This window comes from Cervus canadensis, chromosome 9 (genome assembly GCF_019320065.1).
Source record: "Cervus canadensis isolate Bull #8, Minnesota chromosome 9, ASM1932006v1, whole genome shotgun sequence".
In the NCBI taxonomy this organism is placed as follows: Eukaryota; Metazoa; Chordata; class Mammalia; order Artiodactyla; family Cervidae; genus Cervus; species Cervus canadensis.
In genome coordinates, this window is record NC_057394.1 from 170,850 (window position 1) to 188,442 (window position 17,593).

The 17,593-nt window shown below is 43.3% G+C and overlaps 2 protein-coding genes across 2 annotated transcripts in view; both read right to left on the bottom strand.

Moving 5' to 3' along the window:
• UPF3A (UPF3A regulator of nonsense mediated mRNA decay) overlaps window positions 1–5,466 on the bottom strand; it is a 27,515-nt gene extending 22,049 nt beyond the window's left edge. Inside the window, exon 1 of the mRNA XM_043477550.1 lies at window positions 5,335–5,466. Coding sequence (XP_043333485.1) covers window positions 5,335–5,355 — 21 coding nt within the window. The 5' untranslated portion in view covers window positions 5,356–5,466. The remainder of the gene's footprint in view (window positions 1–5,334) is intronic.
• The window catches only part of CDC16 (cell division cycle 16), a 26,718-nt gene continuing 14,449 nt past the window's right edge, over window positions 5,325–17,593 (bottom strand). Inside the window, exons 13-18 of the mRNA XM_043477547.1 lie at window positions 15,380–15,532; window positions 14,057–14,120; window positions 11,686–11,747; window positions 10,636–10,771; window positions 9,065–9,155; window positions 5,325–5,800 (exon numbers count right to left, since the gene is read on the bottom strand). Coding sequence (XP_043333482.1) covers window positions 5,541–5,800; window positions 9,065–9,155; window positions 10,636–10,771; window positions 11,686–11,747; window positions 14,057–14,120; window positions 15,380–15,532 — 766 coding nt within the window. The 3' untranslated portion in view covers window positions 5,325–5,540. The remainder of the gene's footprint in view (window positions 5,801–9,064; window positions 9,156–10,635; window positions 10,772–11,685; window positions 11,748–14,056; window positions 14,121–15,379; window positions 15,533–17,593) is intronic.

The window sequence follows — 17,593 nt, forward strand, 5'->3', positions numbered from 1 at the left end:
GGTGAGATGGTTGGATGGCACCATTGACTCAATGGACATGAGTTTGAACAAGTTCCAGGAATTGGTGATGGACAGGGAAACCTGGCATACTACAGTCCATGGGGTCGCAAAGAGTTGGATACAACTGAGCAACTGAACTGAACTGAAACGAATCCTATAGGAATAAACTATGATGAAGGTGCCACACACTTGATCAATAGTCGCCTTGTCTGTCTCCAATCAACTCTGTATTGAAAGCCTAGTTATGCGGATCAAAAGCTTTTATTGTGACAAAGAAAGTGAAAGCTGCTCAGCTGTGTCTGACTCTTTGCGACCCCATGGACTATGGAATTCTCCAGGCCAAAATACTGGAGTGTAGCCTTTCCCTTATCCAGGGGATCTCCCCAACCCAGTGATCAAACCCAGGTCTCCCACATAGCTGGTGGATTCTTTCCCAGTTGAGCCACAAGGGAAGCCCAAGAAATACTGGAGTGGGTAGCCTATCCCTTCTCCATCGGATCTTTCCGACCCAGGAATCAAACCGGGGTGTCTTGCATTGCAGGCGGATTCTTTACCAACTATGCTATGAGGGAAGCCAAGGAAAATGCAGTTGTCAGATAAGACAGTTAATTATATCCTGAGGGTGGAAGGTAGGGGCAGAATGAGCTGATGGTGAGAAATGGCAGAATTTTAGAATTCATGTTTGCATAATGAAATTATTCTTACATAAAATTTTATAATACAAATTTCAAGATAGTGAATGATACACACTTGTAAAATCACTTATGATTTTACATGAAAAAAAAGTACAGCTCAAAGAAAATCCAGCTTCCTACACATTACCGAGCATGTTTTGTTTAAAATACACACAGAACTACATCCAAAGCAAAAGCAGTATTACGTAATCTCCAAATGTCAGAGAACCTACCCCTAACTGAACACTCCCCCGTGAGCATGGTCCTGGTCACAGGAAGGGTTACATTTTACTCCAGAACACAGGTCTAATGGATGGAGACAGTAGCTTAAAGCAACTGGTGACCATTACACTCTTATTTTTCTTCAAAGATGACAGCACAGTCACTTTAAAGTTGGCAGGAAGGCTGATATTTTAGGAAACTAGGCATCATTATGAGATACTAGAGATCTGAATCATAACAGAAAAGTACTTGGCAGAACAATTACATGTTACCTGTTTTTTGGTTTGTTTTTGTTTTTTTTTTTTGACACTTTCTGAAGACTAAACACTGATATTAAACTGCTGCTGATGTGGAAAACGGTTTAGTCGAATGTCTTGAAGCTCTTGTCTTAAACAACTGTCAAGCAAGTCATGGCTTAATTATGGTGTTCACTTTTCCAAAAAACTAAAAAAATACCACCACATGATCAGTAAATAAACTAAATGAAGCAATGTTATCATCTGGTGGGCAAAATAAATGTGCAAAAGTATTAACACCTTCATTTTTATTTATTTTAAAAGTGACTAAGTTCTGTCATCTGATTTTCTATCCCAGCTACAGGAAGCAGGGACAGAGAACATAAAACTAGGCATATGTGATGCCTGATGGAGACAGAAAACTCAGGAACACACTGTGTGAGTCCAAACAGCAGCAAGCAACAGCTGGCATGCAGTATGCGGACATGAGACAGGGAATGGGGCCCGGGTGCTGCCTTGCATCACTGCTGCTGCTGCTGCTGCTAAGTCGCTTCAGTCATGTCCGACTCTGTGCGACCCCACAGAAGGCAGCCCGCCGTCCATGGGATTTTCCAGGAAGAGTACTGGAGTGGGCTGCCATTGCCTTCTCTGGCCTTGCATCACTAGCTGTGCTCAGATTCCTCGTCCGTACCAAGCCTTACTTCAAAGGCAAAGGACCACATGGGGTTGCTCTGTGCTGAGCTACCCCCTGGGGCGAGGTGGTGCCCATGGCAATGCCACACTGTGACACATTCTCCTAAAAACATCTGAAGGACTCTTAGAAAGCTCTGGGGCTTCCCAGGTGGTGCTAGGGGTAAAGAACCCATCTGCCAGTGCAGGAGACTTAAGAGACGTGGGTTCGATGAAACTTTTCCACCAGAGCCAAATCAAAATTTTCACATGCAACTGTTTATATGTAGCCCAAACAAACATATTTTCAGTCATTTAGAGCCCACCCATTTTGCATACTCACCAAAATTACACCCAGCATCTGGAAGCTGTAAATAAGACAAACCTGGGGCCATGAAGACCCCTAGGCCTCCTGCACTTTGCACTTCTGAACCCAGAGATTCCTGAATGCTTCAACCTCCCTGGAAGGAACCTCCCTCTCCCCCAGGAGTTCCGTGGCCCTGCTCCCCTTCTAGGTGGTGGCCCATGCTGCTGTCTCAGGAAGGGGCGACGCATTCTTGCAACCTGTCATAACAGGGCTCAGATAAAGCTACCCCCAATAAAGCATGCAACTGCCATTTATAGTCATGTCTTTCCTCAAAGAGCTCCAAAATCCTAGAACTCCTTAAAACTAAACATCTCAACTCATTCCCCATCACAGCCCCCAAAAAAGCATTTGACAAAATCAGCACCTTTTCCTGATTAAACAAAACACTCAATAAACTAGGAAATAGAATCTCTCCAACACTACGGAAGACTAAAAGCTTTTCTCTTAAGACCAGGAATGCCTACTTTTGCCACTTCTATTCAATAAAATACTGGAATTTTAACCAGAGCAGTTATGCAAGGAAAAGAAAATGAATCCAAACTGGAAAGGAAAAAGTAAAACTCTTACTTGCAGATGACACGATCCTATTGGGTAGAAAATTCTAAAAAACGGATACACGCACACAAATTATTAAAGCTGAGAAACAAACTCAGGATACAAAGTCAACAAACAAAACTCAGTTATTTCTATACACTAGGAATGATACAATCCAAAAAGGAAACTAAGAAAACAATTCCATTCACAATAGTATTATAAAGAATAAATTAATTAGGAATAAATTTATCCAAGGAGGTGAAAGACAACAAAAACTGGAAAACATTCTTAAAAGACATTAAAGACAAATAAATGAAAGCTCATCCTATGTTTATGGGTTAAACATAATACTCAGTTAAATCCTCATCAAATTCCCAATGGCTTTTTTTCCAGAAATGAAAAAATATATATATAAAATTAATATGGAAATTCAAGGGACTATAATAGGCAAAACAACCCTGAAAAAGAACAAAGTTGTAGGACTCAAACTTCCCAATTTCAAAGCTTACTACAAAGCAACAGTTAACGAAACAGTGGTACTAGCGTAAGGACAGGCGTATGGACCAACGGAATAGAATTCAGAGCCCAGAAATTCCTTTCATTTATCATCAATTCAACCCTAACCCTAACCTATTTTAAAGTGAGCAAAGTATCTGAACAGACATCTCTCCAAAGAAAATATACAAATGGCCAATAAGCACAGGGTACCCGATCAACATCACCGGTCACCAGGGAAAGGCAAATCAACCAAAATGAAATAGCACTTCCACCTACTATGGGAGCTAGAGTGAAAAAGCAACAGTAAAAAGCACTGGTGAGGATGCAGAGAAACTGGAACCCTTGTGCAGTGGTGGTGGTAACGTAAAATGGTATAGGCACCGTGAAGTCTGCTGTCTCTCAACCACAGTATCATCACATGACCCAGCAATTCCACTCCCAGGCACAGACCCAAAGGACTGAAAACAGGGGCCCAGACAGACAATCACATAGCCATGTTTCACAACAGGCAAGAGATGAGAACAACCCAAGCATCCGTCAACAGATGAATGCAGTAAATATACACATAATGGAATGCTGTTCAGCCGTAAAAAGGAACAAAGTTCTGATAAAAGCTACAATATGGATAATCCTTGAAAATATTATGCTATATTAAAAAAAGACACAAAAGGACAAATATTCTATGATTCCACTTACATGAAATTATCCAGAATAGGCAAATCCAGAGACAGAAATTAGATTAGAGGTTACCAGGTGATGTTCAGTGCTGAGTCTCTCAGTGGTGTCTGACTCTTTGCTACCCCAGGCTCCTCTGTCCACGGAATAGTCCAGGCAAGAATACTGGAGTGGGTTGCCATTTCCTCCTCCAAGGGATCTTCCTAAATCAGGGATCGAACCCAGTTTTTCACATCTCCTGCACTGGCAGGCAGATTCGTTACCACTGTGCCACCTGGGAAGCCCAGGGGCTGAGGGAGAGACAAGTGGGGAGTTACTGCTTAGTGGCCAAAGTTTCTGTTTATAGTGATGCGAAAAAGCTGGAAATAAATGCCACTAATTATACGCTTGAATAAAAGGACTACCTATGCTCCATGCACATTCTTCACAGAAAAACGGGAAAGAAAGCAGAGTTCCCATACAGTAACTTCCCCCCCCCACCCCAGATCCCTTCTTGCATCAACGTGATACAGTTGTTACCAAGAGTGATGTATTAGTGTTAACTGAAGTCCACAGTTTATGTTACATATATTTTACCAAATTAAAGGAAAATCCAGAAGAAAAAAACAAATGGATTGGGGCACGTGACAAGGACATAAGAGCCAAGCTGAAAGAGTTCCAATGGCCAAAGCTGAAACAACTGAGCCACACATAAGTAACACTAGTATAGAATTATAACCGAAAATAGAAAACACGTTTATACGAGTCAGTGCTGATAAATAAATGGGATCAATAAATAAAATGAATAAACAGAAAAAAGCAAATGAAATCACCATCCACCTCAGGGGATGGAGCTTTACTTAAACCGTGTCCAATGGAGGGTACACTGTACTTAACGATTTGTTTCTAAAGTGTGGAAAGGGGGAGAACAATGACTTTTCAGAGGGGAAACCTGGCAGACTCCCAATGCCACCAGTGATCAGGTCAACACCTCCTGCTGACGACATGCACCCCTGACACGTGATGACACATGATAAGAAAGGTACCTCACACCTCAAACCCAAAGCTCCAGTCCAATCAAGAGAAATACTTGAAACAAACCCAAACTGAGGGAAATTCTACAAAATATCTGACAAGTCCTCTTCAAAACTGTCCAGATCATCAAAGACAAGGTCTGAGACATCATCATAGCCAAGGAGCCTAGGAGACGTGACAGCCTAGGCCCCCGGAATGCAGGTGTGGAAAGAGGACATTCACAGGAAAACTGGTGAAATCCAAAACGCCTGGAGTTTGGTTACTGGAAACCAAGGTGGATTTATACGTTATGATGAAAGTCCCACAGTCACATGAGATGTTAACAATATGGGAACTGGGTGAGGGTATATGGAAGCTCTTGGTACTATCTTTGTAGATTTTCTGTAAGTTCAAAATTAGCCCCAAATAAAAGCCTGTTGAAAAAAAGACGTAAGAGATGGTTTACCTTCTTTATTTCACTTTGCATCACTATTTTGTAATTCAGAAAACATCTGCTGCAAAAGTGTGCAATCCAAACTCTTAAGGCAGGTATCCACTCCTAAATGCAGAGGTGGGGTCCGGATGCATGTTGAGAAACTGGAAATGGTTAAGACAAGGATGAGAGGAAACAGACTTACTCTAAGACAAAGGGGAAGTGGGACTAGCCTGGAATCATGTACTGTGGTCCGACATAGACGTCTCTAACATCATGTCACTTTCATTCATTTCAATTTCAAAGGTTTCTTCCAAGGAAGGTCTGGAATCTGGAGTTTTCCTTGAGGTTTCTAGTGGTGCAAGCCCTGCTTCTTCCACAGTCTGTTTTTCTACTTCAAATTCCCTGAAATCCCATGGAGGTGAAATAATGTTTTTTAATGTCTTCATTGTATGCACATCGAAATCGTAACATTTTAGTTTGTCTTTGACATCTGCTCCTAAAAAAACAGACACACCACAGTAAGAACAAAACAGAAAATCCCGTTTGTCATTTCCAGCAATACATAACACTGCTCTGTCGTTTGGGTCACGACAGTTGGGTCACGTTCAGTAGCCGCCTCCTACCCCAAAAGGAGTCAGCACCAACAGGAGCCTGTGGGCAGAACCTCCTCAGCAGCTGCAGATGGAGAACTCCTGGCTGGCGCTTGGCCCAAGTACAGTCACGAGTCTCAGGCACAGAAAAACACATTGATTTACCACAAATCAAAATTGTAAGAATAATGGATGGGCCACGGAGAGGCCAAGCTCTATCAGGGCTTCCCAGGTGGCGCTAGTGGTAAAGAATCTGCCTGCCAGTGCAGGGGAACTAAGAGATGCTGGCTCGATCCCTGGGTTGGGAAGATCCCCTGGAGGAGGAAATGGCAACCCACTCCAGTATTCTTGCCTGGAAAACCCCATGGACAGAGGAGCCTGACAGGTTGCTCCACGGGGTCACAAAGAGCCGGACACGACTAAAGTGACTTAGCACAGGCTCAACTGTTCTGACGTGAACAAGACAAGTTTTACAGACTTCAAACTAATAGCTTTCAGTAATAGATGTCTTGACAGATAACATGCAAGTCTCCTAAAGATAAAAACAGTACAGCATGGCAATGGCAGTTAATAATACCGTTTTACATATTCAAAAGTTGCTGAGAGTACACCTTGTAAGTTCTTGTTTCAAGAAAAAAATTCTTCTGTGTTGTGACAGATGTTAACTAGACCTACTATGGTGGTCATTTTACAATGCAGATATTAAATCATTATGCTGTACACCCAAATCTAACATAACATTATATGTTCAATAAAATAACGTGCAATGAACCTTAGAAACCTCCTTTGTAAGACCTCTATGAGGCAGGCAAACGTCCGTCTTAGTACTGGGTCTCCAGACCTTTTTTTTTTAAATAGTTTTCATTCACACATTTATCTCGGGCTGTGCTGGGTCCTCACTGCTGCACAGGCGCTTCTCCAGTTGTGGAGGGGTGCCTCTCATTGCAGCGGCTTCTCCTGTGGCGGACCGCTGGCTCTGGGAGCGCAGGTTTCAGCAGTTGAGGCTCCCGAGCGCTGGAGCGCCAGCTCAGTCGCTGTGGCCCACGGGCTTGGGGGCTCCGTGGCATGTGGGACCTTCGTGGATCAGGGACTGAACCCATGACTCATTGTGATGAAAAGAATGTGATGGGAATGATTTTGTGCAAACTGTAGCCTTCAGGGGGCCCTGAAACTTTAGTTCTTCTCCCTCAGGCCCTGAGACCACCATGCTATAAAGACGCCTGGGGTAAAGACCCACGGAGAGGCCCAGCTCTGTCAGTGAGGTTCCCCTGTGCATGACACCATCTTAGACCACCAGCCCTGCCAACTGAAAGCCCAGCACAGGAGTCACCAACGGACCTGCAGGGCTGTGAGAAATGGCATGTCTCTGCTGGCCAGAGCAGCACGCTGGCAACAACAGGCCTGTTTAACTTCAGCAGATGTGTTGTTAAACTGTTTTCCAAAGAGTCTGACCTATTTATAATCCAGCAATAACAACGTGTGAGAGTTCCAGCTGCTCTGCACCATCGCCAGCCCCAGGCAATATCAGTGTTCGTTTCTTTCAGCCATTCTGGCAGGTTTATAGTGATATCTCATCAGGGCTTTTATTCACTTTCCTGATAAGTAATGATAGTGAGCACCTTCATTTGCTTCTAATTCTTTGAATATTCTCTTTGGTGAAACGCTGTTCAAGTATTTTGCCCATTTTTGATGACACTTTTTCTTATCGTAGGATTATGTGTAGGATTTTTTGTATTCTAGACTAGTTCCCTGAAGAGTTTATGCACTGTAAGGGACTTCTCTTGGTCTATAATGTGCCTGTTTGCTCTCAAGTTTTTAATTTTATTGAAGCTTAATTTAACATTTTTTCTTCTTAGGCTTTTATATCCTGTTAGAGAAGTCTTTGCCTACCCCAAGATCTCAGGATGTAACCTCACTGCAACATTCTTTCCTTTACAATGTTCCTGACTAAGCGAGTACAACTCCATACCAACTTACCTTTGCAGTTCTTGCTATTGTTCACTCACTAAGCCATGTCCAACTCTTTGTGACCCATGAACTGAAGCACGCCAGGCTTCTCTGTCCATCACTATTTCCCTGAGATTCCTCAAACTCATGTCCAATGAGTAAGTGATGCCATCCAAGCATCTCATCCTCTGTCATCCCCTTCTCCTCTTACCCTCAATCCTTCCCAGCATCAGAGTCTTTTCCAACAACTCCATAGCAACTTACCTTATGACTTGCTAATCCTTTATAAAAATTTTAAAAATTACATAGTGCTGAAATGTGAACATAAGCCAATTTAACAGTCCACTGAAGTGCCAAGATAACATCCTATACTTTGCATTGTAAAATAGTAAAGCATTTACTTATTAGAAAAATCTCTCAAGATTTTTTCAGCTATGCAAATAGATTGATTCTTGTATATCACACATATTCTAAAATGGTATTTTGCATATAGCAAGTACTCAACTTTAAAGTGAATGGATACGCAGAAAGTGAAACGGAGAAAGCAGTGGCACCCCACTGCAGTACTCTTGCCTGGAGAATCCCATGGACGGAGAAGCCTGGCAGGCTGCAGTCCATGGGGTCACGAAGAGTCGGACACGACTGAACGACTTCACTTTCACTGTTCACTTTCATGCATTGGAGAAGGAAATGGCAACCCACTCCAGTGTTCTTGCCTGGAGAATCCCAGGGAAGGAGGAGCCTGGTGGGCTGCTGTCTATGGGGTCACACAGACTCGGACACGACTGAAGCGACTCAGCAGCAGCAGCAGCAGCAAGTGAAAGTGAAAGAAAGTGAAAGTGAGGTCGCTTAGTCGTGTCCAACTCTTTGCAACCCCATGGACTGTGGCCCACCAGGCTCCTCCATCCATGGGATTTTAAAGGCAAGAGTACTGGAGTGGGTTGCCATTTCCTTCTCCTGGGTTGGGGATCTTCCCAACCCAGGCATCAAACCCAGGTCTCCCACATTGCAGGCATACGCTTTACCCTCTGAGCCACTAGGGAAGCCATGAATCATTAATTCCCACAAGCTGTTCCACTGAAATAAATGGAGATTCTTGATACTACTATAGCAAGAATGATCAGACAAACTTAGAACTTTATACGAGAATCTGAGAAACCTAAACAGAGATATACAACAATCTAAAATATGGAATACATCAATAAGAATAATTATAATCTTACCAATATAAGCTTCAGAATCACCAATGTACATTTCAATGCAATGACCCAGCATTGTAACAGAAAATGTATCATCTCGCCTAAGACCAAGGGCCTGTAGAAAAGATTCAGCCTGGTTATTACAAGAAAATCTGTTTCTTTCTGATTGGCTTAAAGCATTGCCATGGATCTCATTTCTAAATATTCCAGGAACTCAGGACAGCAGTGAAGGGAGGTTGTTAGTGGGGATGCAGACAACATGAGTGGCTATCATCTGATGACTGATGAAATTGGGTGACGGGTACGTGGAGGGTCATTACACTATTCTATCTTTTATGTCTGAAATGCTGCCCTCCAGAAGGATTTTTAAAAAGTTCGCAAAGCCTTCTGTATTAATTAAAACATAGAAAAGAAATAAATTATGTAACACTCAAATATAGACATTCGAAAGGTCACAAAAACTAGAAAACTTGCTTAGTCCACACTCCTGCCTGCTCAGCAAGTATCTGGTCATCTCCGTGATACTTCAGGACTTCATCTTCCCTGAAATCTCTAACCAACCCTTGCAAATCAGTTACAAATCTATCATTCACTAATTTAACTTTGACATACTGTATTTTCTCATATTTTATCTCTTTCTCCAAATACAGTTATTTCATCAATTTGAAGACCCACGTTTTTTCAAATCCTAGCATCTGAACTTCGGAAGTCTTGCAACAGGCGGCTTCTTATGACTGCTGCCAGCTGGCCTCACTGTGGTGAGTGTGCCGGTATCAGCAGGGTGGGCCTGGCGGCCACATCAGCGGCACAAACTAGACCGCACACCACCTGAAGAACGCCCAAAGAAGGCACCGAGTTGTGGGCATTATCCAAAAAGGTTCTGGTAACACTTTCTGGCAGAGCCAATGCTGCTGGCTGGGAGAAACCTGAGTGGGGTATGTGTACTGGCATGTGGACACAATTTTGGGAAAACAGGAACATTGATCACTAGGTACAAAAGTGACTTACAAGAACCAAACTCTGAATGTGAAGAACTGATGAATATCCTAACAATTTCACTTATATCTTCTTTTTTATGTAGATAGTAGAGTGATCCCTGACAAAAATCTATGTCCTAGTAAGTCCAAAAGAGCACTTTTTCTAAGTAAACAAAAAAACCAAAGTGACAAGAAAGAATTACATTAAAGTTTAAATGGCAGCATCATTTTTGCTTTCATTTTGCTTTCTCATTATTAATGGTAGCTTAGAGCAGCAGTTCTGCTCATGTAGTCACATGATCTAAGGCAATCACTTTTAAGTCATAAATAGAAAGACTGGAGTTCCCAAAGGGCTCCCTAGACGTGCACCCAGCTCAGCTGCACTGACAGATACTCAGGTAAGGCTCACATCTGCTCTAATGTGGTGAGAACTATATGACACTCATACACTGTTCTCTGCAAAGATAAGAGTAAAACACAAGGTTGCCTGAAGAATTTTAAAACGTAAATTTTAAATTGCACTTTTCTGAAGTAAGAAAATATTGCCGAGGAAAGATGTTTCAAACAAGTGGTAACCCTCAACCAGATTTAAAGTTCTGGTACAAATGAAAGACGTACGGTATGGAAATAGTCCACAGCATTTTCAAAGTTGCCCATCAGACTGTGAATATACCCGATGGCAGAGTAGGTGGATGCGTTCTGAGGGATTAACACCAGGGCCTGCCGGTGGTAGTCCAAGGCCTCAGCATACTTCCTGTGAGGAGGGAGAACAGGAAGAGAGAAGCAGTCAGTGGGTACAGGGGGTCTTCCCGGATGGGCACACACAGAAACACTTTCCTACATTAGAGTGATAGTCTACACGGCAAGGCCCTTCACATCTGCCATGTATCCACTTGAGTGTGTCTTCCAGCCAAGTGTAGACAGTCCTACAGGGCTACCAGTTGAACCCCACCCTTGATTCTTGGGCCTGGCCCCATCACACAGCAAGGCCTCTGTTAGGTGAAGGCAAGCCTCCCATGCCAGGGGTAGTTAAAGGAACTAAATGGTTTTGCTTTAAGGTCCACAGGAGTCACCTGGAGCAGGTGACTAGAAATTTCTCCAACTTTTCTAGAATACTTGCTCTGCAGAAACCCTGGTGAAAAAGGTTTCGCGCATGATACTGTCTGGGAAACACCGCAGCTCATCCAGTCTCGGCACCGGAGCTGCTGGGCAAGCACGACATGCAGCTCATCACGCGCAGTGAAGACTGCAAGACACCCCGAAAAATCTGCTAAATCCTGAGTAACTTCAAGGTTACCAAACTTATTTAACCAAAGAGTCCCTTTTTCAATTGTCATCTAATATCATACCAATTATCACTCCATAAAACTGGTATCTGGAGGAAAACAGTGAGTTAAGATACAGATATGGCTTTAATTAGGTCCTACTGTCCTAATTCTTCAGAACTTATTATTATTCTCAATATATTACTAAAATAAAATTATATTAACAAAGGTAATAAAAACATTTCTTCTGTTGCTTCCTATATCTGAAGAACCAAGTACAAGAAAACTAAAGGATCTCAAAAATATGGAAATAGAAAAAAAAAAAAATTGTGGAAATAGCTACACAAGATTAAGTAAAATTTAAGTCACAAAGAATTTCTGAAAAACGCTTCACTTCACTTACTTAAGTTTTCTGCAGACATGGCCCAAGTTGTTCAACAAAGGTTCCCATTTGTCAACTGTCACCTAAAACAAAGAACATCAGACCACGATTCACAAGCAGCTTCACCCTGACCCGTCTGCACTGCAGGACTTCACTTATCTGTGCGAGGGTCTCTCTCCTGGTGCTTCCACAGCACTGAGCAAGAAGGTTTAGTGGCTTCTCCATCTTTCCTACTGGAAGACACTTTCTGAGGTTTATTTTATTAGCACAATTTTTTCAAGGAGCCCGTCTATGCCTAAAGATGCCCAAATTCTGTACCTCCAGCCAGAACTCTCCATCTGCCTAGTACACGTTTCTACTTAGAAATCTCACAAGCACTGCAAATCCAACAGGCCACATGCTAACCCCATCCTCTCCCCCGGCACCCCAGCTCCATAACATCACCCCTCTGAGTGCCCCACACATGTCCATGCCATCCCCAACCCCAACCCCTCCAGGGAGCACCTGCTTATCAGACCCCTGACAGAGCCCCATGCCGCCACTGACAAGTCTTGTCTGACCATGCTGCCCGTACGAGCCGCTCCTGTCCCACCAGCATCTCAAGACAAGGTGCAAACTCTCACGCCCTTTCAAGGCCCCTGGAGGCCCATGTTTCACCCTCTGCCCTGTTTCTTGATGTTCTCTGTGAATTCAAACCCAAGCCATACTGAAGTTTTGCACATTCCCTTTGCAATACCTGAAATGCCCTGCTACCTACTTCTGCCTGGCCAGCGTCCTCCCTTCAGGACTAAAGTGCATCTGCTTGAACCCAGTAGGCCATCCTGACCCACCCGCAAGTCTGTGCAGGCCCCTTTATTTCCTCAGTCACAGCCCTTTCTGTCACTGCATCGTTACTGCCGAGTTACATCCACACTGATCTGAGGGCGGTCAGTATCGAGCCCGTTCTCTGCTGCCTACCGACACCTAGCTCAGAGCTCAGGACACAGCTGACAGGCAGCCATGAGTCAGGACCAAGTGAGTCAGCAGACCTGGCCACACACTCTAACTCCCCTGAGCCCAGCTCTGGGAGGCACTGCCCATGTGAAAGAAACAAATCCTCTATGATTCTTAGGCTCAACTGCTTTCCTGCTGCTACTCTGACATCTGCAACAAAGTCACACAGTATCTTTGCCTCCTCATGTAACTTTTTGATGGGTACTTGGAAAATTTAATAGTATTGTGCTTTTGCATTTAAACCATTACTTTAAATGTCTGCAAGAACCCAGAGTGCCTTCAGATCATCAAAGTCATAATTTCAGTTTCAACTGTGCTTTGCAACAGTGCCTCTCAAACTCCCCTGTGCATGAGAATCGCCTGGAGGTCTTGCTAACGCTGCAATTCTGGTTCAGCAGACGCAAGGGTCTGTGCTTCTAACAAGCTCCCAGGTGATGCCGACACGCTGCTCCAGTCTGAGGGGCAAGATCCTAAGGTATTCAACCCTTAGAAAATGGGCAAGCTCACAAGCACAGCCCTGTATTAACAGAAACACATACATCATCCAGACCACCCAAGACTGAACTGCGGATGACCCGCTTATATACAAACATGCAGACACACAGAATACAGTGTTTTTAAGTTCATGTGACAAGAGGCCAAAGTAAGCAAAGCTGTGTCTACAGGGACAAGTAAGCTGCCACCTGGTAGGGAGCCCAGGGGAGCTCCGACCGTCTCCTCAGTAAAAAGAAACTGACAGCTGAGGAAGATGTGTGTTGTGGGTAAGTGTTCCTGTGGGCCGGAACAGAATAGGACAACATGGGTGTGAATAAAAGCAATCAGGATACAAAGAGCAACAACATGCAAACCTCTGACCTAGGGAGGTGCACAGGCGCCCAAAGTTGCCACATTTAATATAGTATCATGTTCAACACATCCAAGAGAGCTGGAAGCACAGATTCATGCATCTTTCATGAGCCAAAGCCTGGTTATAGATCTAAACACATCTTAAATTTACCAGGTAAGGAAGAACAACAATTTTAATTACACCTAGCCCTGTTCCTGCAGAAATGGGATCTGCTGCTACAGGTACCCATTCATCAGAGAGAGAGGACAAGTCAGACGTGGCAGTGCCCACCCACTTCCAGGATCATCACATGCTCTCCCTACTGAACAATCACCAAATGCATTCCGACTACGCCCACAGATCAAAACCAGAGCCTCCGAAGAAGCAACTAGCCCACAACTGCCCTCTCACACTCATTTTTCACCACGTACCATGATAAGTCAAATACTAACAAACATTTGCTACGATAAATATTAGGCTAATATATACTAGGCAAGACAAATACTATTTTCTTCACTCAATACTAAACACACTTATGAGTGTGTGTGTATTTACAGATATTATATAGAATACCTCATTCCCAATTGCTTTAATTTTTTCCAAAGCATCGAGAAACCATTTTTCTGCTGTTTTCCATCTAAAATAGAGGGGAGGGAAAAAGTTGCAGTTTATTCAAAATTGGCATGTATAAACATTTTAAAAATATTTGAATTATCTCCTTCTAATAATAAAAATGAGGTAAACTTCTGTAATTAGTTTTTTTAAAATTCAAGTGAGACAAATGATTCCTTTTATGGCGTTAACTTCACAAGAGCTCAATACTCAGGCAAGACAGCATATCCTCATTATTCTGAGTCATCAGGTCCTATAAACACACTGTGAGCACCACTTTAGCTAACGCCAAAGCATCGCACCCAGCGGAAAAACCATGCTCCTCTGCTCACAGATGCACCAGCTGTTTGAAGTACCTGCTTCACACAGGCTCCAGCTTGGCACCATCTTGCTCGATGTATATTGTGGATTCACTAACACCAAACTCACAGGAAAAGCACTGTGACTGCTGCCTGCACAGAGCTTACCTAACCCTACATTCTGTTCAAGGGCCATCTCAGCCTTCCTGCACTTAGGGTACAAGCAGCACTTCAGCATTCTGCTTGGGGATCATTTTAAACTGTGAAATAACCAAGAGAAGCACGAGGGGGAGGGGGACGGCGGAGGGGCACCAAATAGACTACAACTAAATTGACTGGATGAAATTATTATTATACATTATTTTAAAAGGCTCCAAACTCATAAACACTAGATAACCCAGTTTTTAGAATACACACCAGTGCCACAGAGAACACTATACTGGTACTAATTTACTGGTTTAAAATTTACCCATAGTTTAGTGCAAAGGATTACAGGCAGTTCTTTCAGTACGAGGCTGAACTGCCTGCTCTGTAAACATCCAAGACAACAGCAAGCCTCAGCTACTGACCAGGAAACTCAGAGACTGGGCCACTCTAATTGGGTTAATTTTTGGATTAACTGGTAACTTTCTGAAAGGGGAACATTTTTGTTTCAAAATTGTGAGACTCTTTCTCACATGTATGAATCCAATTCCTGGTCAACAAAGAGGTGACAAGGGGCTCTGCAGTGCCTCCAGCCCACCCGCAGGGCCCAGGCCTGGACCTGAGAGCTTGTGCCAGCCCACAGGGAGGGCAGCAAAGCCCGGTTTAGTCTTTTTAAAGACTTCCAAGGCAATGGTTGCTATTTCTTTTTAACTGTCCACCTCCTTCTAAAAATAAGACATCTTATCAAGAGTCACTGGCCAGTTAAGGTTAAACTCTGGTTATCAAGGTTTTGCTCTGTTTACAGAAAGGAACAGACAGACTCGAGCTTTTTGGTACTTACTCTCCATTTTGAAATGCAACCACTCCAACCTCGTGCATAACGAAAGGGTCTTCTGGTGCGATGCTTAGAGCTTGGCCAAAGAATCTTTCGGCCAATTTTGAGTTATTGGTCAATCCATATTCTAATCCAATATAAAGCATTGGCAAGTGACACCTAAAAGTATTGGAAAAGTTCACATATTCAACACTCAAAACTTTAGAATTCAGATTTTCAAACCCTGTCTGCAAAATTACTTTAACATACCAAAAAGAGCACTTAGCTTTTTTCTAACACTTCATTTACTTACATTTAATGAATACCTAATAAGTTTTTAGAATAATCAGCTGCCACTTCTAGAATCTGTTAGTAACTATTTACCCTTATTTTCCATTATTCTACAGTAAAAAGACAAAAACAAAACCCTTGTAAAGCAGAAGGGCAGGCCCCATGTGTTCACGTCCATGCCCCAGCCAAGACTGTCTTCCTCTCACTGACTCAGCAACACAGACCCTTCATGGCTGTAGTCAGTCCCACCTCCCACTATGGAACCAGCCCTGCCCTCGAGTGGACTTCCACTGCATCGGCTATTAGCAGTTCTATGCTAAAGAGCTTGGGATACGTCATATTCTATTCTCATAGACTCTGACTAGGCAGAGGAACTAATTTATCTGAATTTTCATCACTTCATGCTGTCAGACAGTGACACAGTAAGATAACCTTTCCCTGAAGATGGTCGGACAGTGTCAGTGAGCACTGACCACCCAGCTGGAGGTGCCAGGCTCAGCAACTCCAGGATCACGACTGAAGTTACAGCCGTGCTGCCTACATGAGCGTCACAAAGAGCCTCTACACACATACCTAGAGGAAGTAATGGGCAATTACTGACCCCAGACTGTAATTCAAATCCACAAAAAAAATAGAGTGCCAATAAAGGTGATTACATTTCATCTTTCTTCTCTTGACTGATAGGCCTAACGTATACAGAAATGTAATGTTCACTGCTAACAGCACAGAAGCTGTCTTGGAGTAACGAGTCTTAGAGTAAGGCAGTACACTGGACAGCAGCTTGGAGTAAGAAAGTATGGAGTCCTGGAGTAAGTAAGTGACACCAGATAGCATCTTGGAATAAGGACACTTGGAGTACGGAGTCTTGGAAGTAAGGAAGTAATGTGTCCTGGAGTAAGGAAGTGACGCTGGGTAGTATCTCAAATTCACAGGAACAAACGAAGAGAACTTGAAATAGTAAAAAAAAGGTCAGTGTAACAAAGGACATAAACATATACCTGCTCTCCTTCTCACAGCTCCCTTGGAAAACAACATTACATACTGAAATCATTACAACAGTGGATAACTGAGGGAAGCTGCTGTTAGCAGATCTGCCCAACCAGAAATACTAAAGGGAGTCTTCAGGCTGAAACAGAGAGACACTTAGACAGTAACTCAAATCCAAAGGGAAAAACAATTTGGACAAAACAACCACATAGGCAAGGATAAGACAGTATAAATGTATTTCTGTTTGCAGCTCTTCTTGAACTTGACCTACTGAAATTAAATTGGTGTCATAAAGTAAGAAACACATTTGGTGTTGTCCCTGGTTGCTGGCACAGACCTCCTAAAAGCCCGGAGGTTCCTGAGTGAGAGGTGTGTCCTTTTCATGCACAAGCCCCTCCTGATTACACCCAATTTACATTAATGGGGACTCAGAGCGAGGCTGGTCACCAGGAAGACCAGGTGCTGAGAGGACTGGAACTTTCAGCCCCATGCACAGACTTCCCGGTAGAGAAGCTGGAACCTGAACTCTGGACACGCTCTTGACTGTGAGATTCTGAGAGCTTCTGAATTGGTGAACACACCACGGTCCCGGGAGAGCTGGCGGCTGCATTCACTCCTACCCACAGACCCTGCACTGCCTTTTTCTTCCATTTGGTTCTTCCTGAGTTGTATCATTTATTATAAACAAAACACTTTCCAGAATTCTGTGAGTCATTCGGGCAAATAATCAGACCCAAGGAGGAGCTGTGCGAACCCCTGATTTATAGCCAGTCAGTCAGAAGGACAAGTGACCCAGGACCAGTGTGAGAACTGAACTGACTCGTAGGAATCCGGAGGTGTCTGGAGAATCAGAGAACTGGCTGCTAGTGTTGGAAAGTACTCTAGTCAGTAGTCAGTATTAATCCAAAGTCGATTGTTTAAGATGTTAATTGTAACCCCCCAAGATAATAACTAAAACCTCAA